General features: G+C 35.3%; 1 protein-coding gene across 1 annotated transcript in view; it reads right to left on the reverse strand.

Annotated features, from left to right (window-relative positions):
- Window positions 1–9,121: 9,121 nt before the first annotated feature.
- NRN1 (neuritin 1) overlaps window positions 9,122–10,321 on the reverse strand; it is a 10,125-nt gene continuing 8,925 nt past the window's right edge. The window contains exon 3 of the mRNA XM_082259870.1: window positions 9,122–10,321. This exon is cut by the window's right edge and continues 33 nt beyond it. Coding sequence (XP_082115996.1) covers window positions 10,123–10,321 — 199 coding nt within the window. The 3' untranslated portion in view covers window positions 9,122–10,122.

Here is a 10,321-nt window from a genome sequence, read left to right on the forward strand (position 1 = left end):
GGAATAGAGACTGTTCACCTATCAAGTTCACGTAGGGCTCATTCACACTAGCTTTGCACTCTGAAGAGATATCTGCATTTGGATGACTCTTTAGAGGGCATTTGATAGGCAGTGAAAATGTGTTTTTTTTGGCGTCCTCACTGCCTGGTTTAACTGGTTTACCACTCGAACCCCGCCAACACCGCATGGATTGTACATGGTTGCAGAGCAGCCCTATTTACTTGAATGGATCATGTCTGGTGGGCAGTAGCACCTGCCAACATCAACAATGGGTGCAGGTATATGTGTAAACCCCTGGACACTGTGCCTGCAGCAAAAGAGGGTAGCAGGAAAAAAATGAGGTTGAAGGATTATAAGAGGTGCATGAAAGTCAGCCAGCCCCCAGTCTGATGTACTCACCCTCCAGTCTGTCACCAACCAAGTAGACCTGTCTCTTAGTATCAAGAGAAAGGTCTAATTGGTTGGTGACAGACTGGAGGGTGAGTACATCAGACTGGGGGCTGGCTGACTTTCATGCACCTCTTATAATCCTTCAACCTCATTTTTTTCTTGGTATAGGGATGGAGACGCCGGGCACTACCTGCTGGGGTCTCACTTAAAGTCCCACCTAGCCTATTATGTTTAAAGAGGGTAGCAGTTGGTGGGTGGTAAAAGCGAGACTCAATCGTGGACTTATACCACCCCACAACCACTAGTGTGAACGATCCCTTCCTTTAATGACTAAGGTGAAGCTCTGTTCATTTTATTCATCTAATCGCATGCAAGCAAAGTAAACCCAGCTTCACCTTATCGACCAGTCACTTAGCAAACTATACATAAACTTTCCAAATAAACATTTACTTTACTAGGTGAACAGTCTCTATTTATTTAGTAAATCATCCCCACCATCTCCATTCTGAAAGGGAGGCTAATTTAGTTTAGAATCGTCACACAATAAAATTGTGCGTGAAGAATAATTATCCAAATATGTGAATAGCAAATTGTTCGCCTATTTCATCTGCACATGATTAGGTACTCAACGTAAACTGGAACTTGCTTTTCACATGATTGGATAACTGAAGTAAATGTGACAAAATTGAACAAGCAGAAGTTAGAAGCTGATTGGCTACCATGCACAGCTGCACCAGATTTTGCACTCTCCAGTTTTAGTAAATTAACTTAAACGTGTTCTTCAGTAAGCTTCCCAATTTTCCTAGGTCCCAACTGAACCCAGAACTTATAGCATCCAAACCAATAAAAAATATTGATTGGTCAGCATGGCTCAAAGTTCATTTCTCTTTACCTTATATACCCAAATATGTGTCTTATTACATAGAATAATGATGATCCATCTATGATGACCAGTAATTGCACTTCAATCCCCCCTTCAAGTAACACTAAACTGATATGAAAAAAAAATTAACTTCTACTGCTCTCAGCCTCCCTGGCAAATCTCCAAATTCCCTTTCTTTTTTAGCTGCTGTGATAAGACTACCTATTAGAGAGTGACTACTTTTATTCTCCAGGGTTCAACTGTATATAGGAATGTAGCCACCCTTGCTTGCTTGCTCCATAGATGGACTAAAGACCATGTTCAAATCCCTTTGTTCATAGTCCCTAGTCCATCTTGGGAGCAAGCAAAATAGGGTGGCTACATTCCTATATACAATGGGACCATGGAGAATGAAAGTAGTCACCTTCTAATAGGAAATCCAATCACAGCAGGGGAAAAAAAGGAGGAATGTATAGGAAAGGCTATGGCATTGCTGTAGCCTCCCAGAGATGTAATAGGGTAAATTTGAGGGAAAAGGGAATGGACGTCCTGGAATATGGACACTCAGAGGGAAGAGGCAGCTCCCCTATATAGGTCCTGAGTCAACCAAGTAGACATAAAAGCAGAAAAGAGCAGAGACCGCCTCAATCTGAGTGTAGAGTTTGCAAACCAGAAAATAGTAAGTAGATAAAATAATGCACTCACATGTGGTGGAGGAAATGTCAGCATGTCATCTGAGGATGACATCTCCTCAGATGACATGCTGACATTTCCTTTACTACATGTGAGTGCATTATTTTATCAATTTACTATTTGCTGGATTGCAAACTCTACACTCAGATGGAAGCGCCCTCTGCTCTTTTCTGCTTTCATATCTACTGGGGGGGGGGGGGGTTGGTTCATTTGGAGATTTGGGGGAGACTTAGAGCAATAGAAGTTGATATGTTTTTACTTTTTTTTTTTCAAATCAGTTTAATGCCAGTTTGGGGGGGGAATTAAAGTGCAATTACTGGTCATCATTAGAGCAGTGCTCATGATCACAACAAATGCATACTGCTCATTCCAAACAAATGGAAGTGAATTGAATAAGGAGACATTCGGGAACTCACAGAGAACATTACAAGGGAGTAGAAAAACACAAGAACAGTTTCATGAAAATTAGACTTAAGCTGGCCATACATTACACAATTTTCTTGTTTAAATTTCTTTAGATTTACCTGAAAACTATGTAGTGCAAGGGCCTGCCTGATTACACACAAATTGAAAGTGTCTAGGTTTGACCTCATATTATATAGAACAAAATAGAATGTGGCCTGGTGCATCCAGTGATGTGCCTCCCTCCCTTCATTAATATCTCCATACAACCAATGTATCTGCCCTGGGACTTTAAATGAGGCACAGCACATACAGCCAATTAGTAACCAGTTTCAAACATTTTAGGAAATAGTGTCTGAAAGTCACAAGCACCACACCCCCTCAAAAATTGTGGAAAATATGCAAATGTAGGAAAATAGTGTTTTTAAGGTGATACTCAAAAGAAGCATGATATAAAAAAATTCTAATTTTATTTGTATAAAGTTAATATTCAACAATAAAAGAAAATGTATTTTACATGTACTTGTACTATGCAGTTATTCCAGTTCACTTAACATGTTTTGCTATAATTTAGCTTCTTCAGGAGATAATAATAGATGCTGCACATGTAAGCAATTGATAGGTGCTCAGGAGAGAGTACTAGTCCAGTTTATATGCATCAGATAGTATAATATGTCTGATATATTAAACACAACATGATAAACACAACATTTGTGATTTAACCCAGGTGTTGTTAGGAAGATATCAGCATACCATAGCAAGAGGATGACCAAGGATTTTGGTACCCTTAAACATGGGGAAGTGTAAAATAAAGACCGTAAAACGATTGTAGAAACTCTTTTGAATCCTAATATTCTGCTCAAACACTAGGATATTTCTCCAACTGGTAACAGGGCACCAACGTGGCCACTTAAACCCTTATGGAGTCTAATGTCTCCTATATACAATCCAATTGAAAATACATGATTAAAACAAAAATTGCATTCATTAACTCAACGCGTTTTGTGACCCTTTGTTCACTCTTCAGGAGTAGATGCATGTAAAGTATCTGGAATATAAAACATCAGGCATGTATCATACCTAATGGTATCTCATATATATATATATATATATATATATATATATATATATATATATATATATATATATATATATATATATATATATATATATATAGAGTAGTTACAACCTCAAAAGCCACCAGAGGGGCTTTGATCCTTACGAGATACCATTAGGTATGTTACATGCCTGATGTTTTACCTTCCAGATAATTTTATACATGCATCCACTCCTGAAGAGTGAACAAAGAGTCAAAAAACGCGTTGAGATTATGGATGCTATTTTTGTTTTAATAATGTTTTGCCAGTTGGATTGTATATGGTCAAAATTATATTTAATTACAGTATGTATGAAATGCCAGAATATGGATTCATTACAAATCAGCTTGTTACCACTTTATCTCATTTTTGTATGCAATATTTATCCATTTATTTAACAACAATGTTGGAAACTAGTTATTCATTGGTTGTATGCTCTGTGCCTCATTTAAAGCCCCAGGGCAAATACATTGGTTGTATGGAGATATTAATTAAGGGATGGAGGCACCAGGCCACATTCTATTTTGTTCTATATAATATGAGGTCAAACCTAAACACTTTCAATTTGTATGCAATCAGGCAGTCCCTTGCACTACATAGTTGCAGGTAAATCTAAAGGAAATTAAACAAGAAAATTGTGTAATGTATGGCCAGCTTAAGTCTAATATGAGCTCAAACCCTTTCAATTTGTTTGCAATCAGGCAAGCCTCATTTAAAGTCCCAGGGCAAATAAATTTATTGTACGCTCACATTATATGGTTTTGGTAAATCAAAAGGAAAATTGTACAAGCAAATTACATAATGTATGGCCACCTTTAGGAAAATTGTACAAGCAAATTACATAATGTATGGCAACCTTTAGGGCCATTAAGTAGCAAATAGATTATTTTGAAGGATAAGGATGCCGTTTAGTGTCACTTTAACACCATGTCTTCATGTAATCCAATCTATAAAAAAAAAAAAAAACCCTCATCAAAAAAATGTGCTGATGAAAAATCTGATAGTGTTCTGAGAACAGCCTGCCTCCTCCAGCCTTGCTTGTAATCCTATTAGCAATACGTGACTGCTAGGGCTTTTGTGTGACTGAGGCTTGGTGTGAGATATAGAACAGGCTGCTGGCTGGTAATGAGAGTCACATCTGCATGATTCTAGACTTAGAATAACAGTGAGACAAGATTTCCCCAGAGGATTTATTATTACTATTTTTTTTTTTTTTTTTTTAACCTCGAATTAAAATGCTAACAAGATTGCTATGAAAATCAGAATAACATGTAAAAACCCTGTTGTAAAATGAATAAGCAGTTCACCTTCAGATTCAGAACCAGATAGGAGCTTGTCATGCACAAGGTGTCTGGAAGTCTGCATGCATGTGCTATATATAGATCCAAAGCTGTCATTAATGCACAGGCAGAGAGGAGGTGAAATCACATGAGCACCGTGTGCTTCGCACTTATACAAACACCCTTTTATTGCTTATTGCCTCCACAATAATCTCTAATACCACAGCAGCTGACATTCACACAATAAATAATTGGCTAATACATGGTTAAATTTCAATTCTACCAATGAGAAAAACCCATGATTACCAGATCCTGATACAGTACATGGAAAGGTTATATATCAAAAATAAGGGGTTCTATTCATCTGTTCTTGTGCTGCATAATACACAATTGTTTGTATGATCTCCATCTCAGCTTGTAACCTTTCAATGTACAATAGATATGGCCATCTATGAATAGAGCTTTTTTCTTTTTTTTATAGATCGGGGGACTTGAGAAATGGAATAAGCATCCCCTACTTGGCTATGTGAGCTCTCTTCTAAGAGCATTCAGATTGCATTATGGCATCAAGAAAATTGGCTTTTGTTAAGGAAAAAAAATGAAAAAAAAAAAATTTAATGGATGGAACATGAAATGTGCTGCTGCATTGGGAAGGATCAAATGGCATGTTGTTGTTTGTCTGTAGATCTGCTGCCTTTTGGAGCTTTCATGTGTATAGACAAGTATACTCTAGACATCAAGAGCCTATAAATAGAAAAGGTTAGAGCATTTTCCACTGCTAAATCAATAGAGCTAGTCTCCTCGCAAATTCAGCTGAGGTGTCTTATTAATTATGAAACGACTCATCTGATGTACAGAACAGGAGCTCTTCTGCTGTACCTTAATATTAAATGCTGACCTTTTGCCCAGCAGAGGCTGCTTCCTAGCTCTTTTTTTATATTATTATTATTGTTATGATTATTGTATTCTCTCTTTTCTCGCCTTGCCTTTTATCCCCCTCTGCTGCCCATTTTATCCTTTTTTATGTGTCGGTCCTGATCCTGTTTTATCCCTCTTTCCCAAATCACCTCTAATACCAATTCTTCTGGATATTAATACCTTCATTTTTATCTCATTTTTTTTCCTCTTCTAAACCCTTTATTTTCCCCTTTATCCTCTCTAAGGTGCCCTCCTCTCTGTCCTATTTCTGCATCTATTCATTTCTACTTCATTTGGGGTACATTTATTAAAGGAACGGTGAATAAAGTGCAACAATGTTTTGGTTTCAGTACCCAAACAATGCAAAAGAATTAACAAAAAAAAAAAAAAAAACAACAATAAAAAAAAAAAGAAAAACAACAATAAAAAAGAAAAGAAAAACAACAACAGAAAAATACATTTAAAAAATGGACTGCTGCTCACACAGCATTGGATTATTAGGGGTTGGTGTGTTAAAGGCAAATAGGCTGCTTGCTTTGCAAGAGAATATGGGAGTTATTCCCCAGAGCTTATTGAATGTGGTGAAATTTTACTTTGCAAAAAATACCCAATCACGTTCAAGGACAATGCAAAGTGAACCGTCTGTTTATCCCTAGTAAATGAACTCCTTAAAGTGCACACAACTTCACCTTATTGGCTGTGGCTCAGTTACAAAAGAAAAAAAATGACTTTTCACATGTTCACTGAGCTTAGCAAACAGGGGATAACTAAGGCTGGCCATACATGTTTAATTTTCTTGTATAATTTTCTAAGATTTATCAAAAAAACATATAATATAAAGTCAAATCTAAATAACACTTTCAATTGTATCCAATTAAGCACGACTTTGTACTACATAGTTGAAGGTAAATCTAAAGAAAATTGTACAGAAAATTGTAAGAATATTATATAATGTATGGCCAGCCTAAATTCACTTTATCATCTAATTCTTTTAATCAAAAATCCTGTTTTATTTTCCTTTGCACATGATTGGGTATTGAAAGTGATCACAGCTTCCCCTTAATCGTTGTGATTAAAAAAAAAAAAAAAAAGATTAAAATAAACAGGATTGTTGCTCACACAGCATTGGACTATTAGGGCTTGATGTGCTAAAGTCAAATAAGCTGCTTACTTTGCAAGGGAATTATTCCCCAGAGCTTAATATGGGGGAATTTCACTTTGCAAAAAATACCCAATCACATGCAAGGACAATGCAAAGTGAACAGTCTATTTGTCCTTAGTAAATCATCTCCTTAAAGTGTACACAACTTCACCTTATTGATTGTGACTCAGTTACTATAGAAAAAAAAAAAGATTTCTCACATGTTCACTGAGCTTAACAAACAGGGGTTAACTAAGTTCATTTTATCGTCCAATCCTTTTAAACCAAAAATCCTGTTTTTTTTTTTCCTTGCACATGATTGGGTATTGAAAGTGATCACAGCTTCACCTTAATGGTTGTGATTTAAAAAAAAACAAAAAACAAAAAACAAAAAAAAACTGGATTTTTGCTCACACAGCATTGGACTATTAGGGGTTGATGTGCTAAAGGCAATTAGGCTGCTTACTTTGCAAGGGAATAAGGGAATTTTAATGTGGTGAAACTTCACTTAACAAAAAATACCCAAACACATTCCAGGACAATAAAAAAAATGCATTTTTTGCTTGCACATGATTGGATGATGCAGAGCTTCACCACATTCACTAAGCTCTGGGGAGAAATCCCTTGCAAAGTAAACAGTCTATTTGTCCTTAGTAAATGAACTCCTTAAATTGCACACAACTTCACCTTATTAGTTGTGGCTCAATTACTAAAGAAGAAAAGACTGCTCATATGATTGATGAGTGAGGAGTAGCTGTGTTCACTTTAATCGTCCAATCACTGTAAACTGCAAACTGTGCACATGATTGGGTAGATCACAGCTTCACTTTGTTGTAACTAAATTAAAAAAAAAAATGCTCACATGTTCACAGAGCTTAGTAAAGAAGAGGAAGTCGCGTTTAGTTCATTCATGAATCACCTACAACAATAAATCCTGTTTTTTTTTTTTTTTTCTTTTTCTTTCTTTTTTCCTTCCACATGGTTGGGCATTGCAGAAAGTGAACACAAATTCGCCTATTCGCTGTGGTTTGTTTACTTAGGAGGACTGTTTACCTAGCAAAATGAATGTTGAGCTTTACACACAGCAAATGTTTACTGCGTTCAGTAAACATTTAGTAAGTGAAAGTTTTTTTTTTTTTTACTCCTTTACTAAATCAACTTCAATAATTTGGTAAAAATTTGGTAAAATGAACAGCCTCCTTTAGACGTGTATTATTCAGGCTTAGGTCTATTTTTTTTTTTCTTTTTTTAAGCTTAATGTTCACTGAGCTGTGTTCCCTTTAGTCATCCAATCACCTATACACTTTTTTATTATTTCATTATTTCTACAACTATAATGATTATACAAAGTAAAACAGCTTCACCTTGTTTACTGAGTTTAGAAAACTTAGACTACTGCAAAGAGTGTAGAGTCCCCATTCCCTTAATAAATTAACCCCAGTGGGCTAAATTAGCATTCACTTTGCTGAGAGTCTATTCCTGTAGTAAATCAACTCTAATCTCTCTTCCTCCCCTTTCCATGACTATATATATATATATATATATATATATATATATATATATATATATATATATATTCTCACTTCCTTTCCCTCTTTTTTAAGTTTAATGTCCACTGAGCTGTGTTCACTTTAATCATCCTATCACCTGCAACTATTTTTATTATTTCATTATTTCTACAACTTCCTCTCCTTTCACATATATATATATGTATGTGTATATATATATATATATATATATATATATATATATATATATATTCTCACTTCCTTTCCCTCTTTTTTAAGTTTAATGTCCACTGAGCTGTGTTCACTTTAATCATCCTATCGCCTGCAACTATTTTTATTATTTCATTATTTCTACAACTTCCTCTCCTTTCACATATATATATATATTATATATATATATATATATATATATATATATATATATTCTCACTTCCTTTCCCTCTTTTTTAAGTTTAATGTCCACTGAGCTGTGTTCACTTTAATGATCCTATCACGTGCAACTCTTTTTATTACTTCATTATTTCTACAACTTCCTCTCCATTCACTTATATGTATATATATATATATATATATATATATATATATATATATATATATATATATATATATATATTTCTCACTTCCTTTCTCCCTTATCTCTTATCCATATCAAAATATCCCTCTAACCCTGTTCTACTCGATATATTCACGAACATTTCAAGTATACAGTTTTGAATATTCAAGTAATTACCAAGCCCCTAGACAGACCTGCTTTAGATAAAATACAATAACTCTCTCAAAAAAATAAAACACTTCATAACAAATATAGAATTATAATAAAAGACACATCCTTTTGAAACAATAATTTTATTTAATATCTTGTACTATACTTTGTAGCAAATATCTTTTTTTTGCTGATTTGAATTTATAATAAACTTTATTTTAAATTACATTTATTTAGTTTAAAATCAAGGCTCTCTTTTATTTCCTTCTATGTCAAAATCTCTTATTTTTATAACTATTTGTTTTTTTGTTTTTTTTTAACGGTTATACATTTATACCCCCATTTGTGGTTTACACTGTCGGATACGTAAGTAATATGTGTAACACCTAAACCAAGGAGAATAAAGAAATAAAAGGCAGTGAACTTGGAAATATATCTTGGCAACAGCAGATAAAGCTAAATTCCCTCAGCAGTCCATACACCATACTTGGCCACTCAGAAACTCAATCATCCGTCCAAGCATTCACTCCACTTTAGTGTTATCCTTGATAGACTTCCCGTTGCTCGTAGGCGGAGCTATGTTTTCCTTGGTTACATCGTTGCATTGTAATGAGGAAATCATGGTTCTGCGGAGGAGGGGTTATGGTGAACAATAGATTGCTATTTGACCATATGTTTCACATGTGAACATCTACAGCACATTATCCATATGTGACAGATCCCGTGGCTTATATTCAGCATGTCGTGATTTATTGAGAGTTGAGCCCGCTTTCATTTCCTCCTTGTATTATTATTATTATTGTTATTATTATTATTATTATTAGTTGGCCCAGGGCCTTTCCTGAGTTTCTTTTGCAAAGAAAAAAAGGGCTCAAGGTTTTCTATTTTGCTATTTGAGGATGTAAAGCTGAGGTCCGGTTTTGGCTGTTGTTGCTCACTGTTTGGTAACATTTGGCAAACAAAAACACAAAATAAATAATATAACTTTTTTTTTTCTTTTCCACAATCCTAGATGATTATTTTTGAACGTCACAGAGAACACAACGTCCCCGGAGAACGGATAGATACTTCCTCTAGAAATCCAGCAGGTGGCGGTAGTGAGTGTGGATTCCTGAAACTTTGGGTCTACTAGAAGATCCAGGTAAGTAGGGAGGAGAGAGACACCATGAGCAAAGGCAGGATGGTCGTGTGGACAGGTCTGGGGCTGGCTGATCCATTAGATCCACCACACATTTGGAACAAGCTGCCTTCAATGTTGAGTTTTTTGGAATCCTTTTTCAGTTTCTCCCACATGTCTGCCGCCCCTTCATGACAATCTGCGAGCACT

The sequence above is a fragment of the Pelophylax lessonae genome (assembly GCF_965119305.1).
Source record: "Pelophylax lessonae genome assembly, chromosome: 5".
In the NCBI taxonomy this organism is placed as follows: Eukaryota; Metazoa; Chordata; class Amphibia; order Anura; family Ranidae; genus Pelophylax; species Pelophylax lessonae.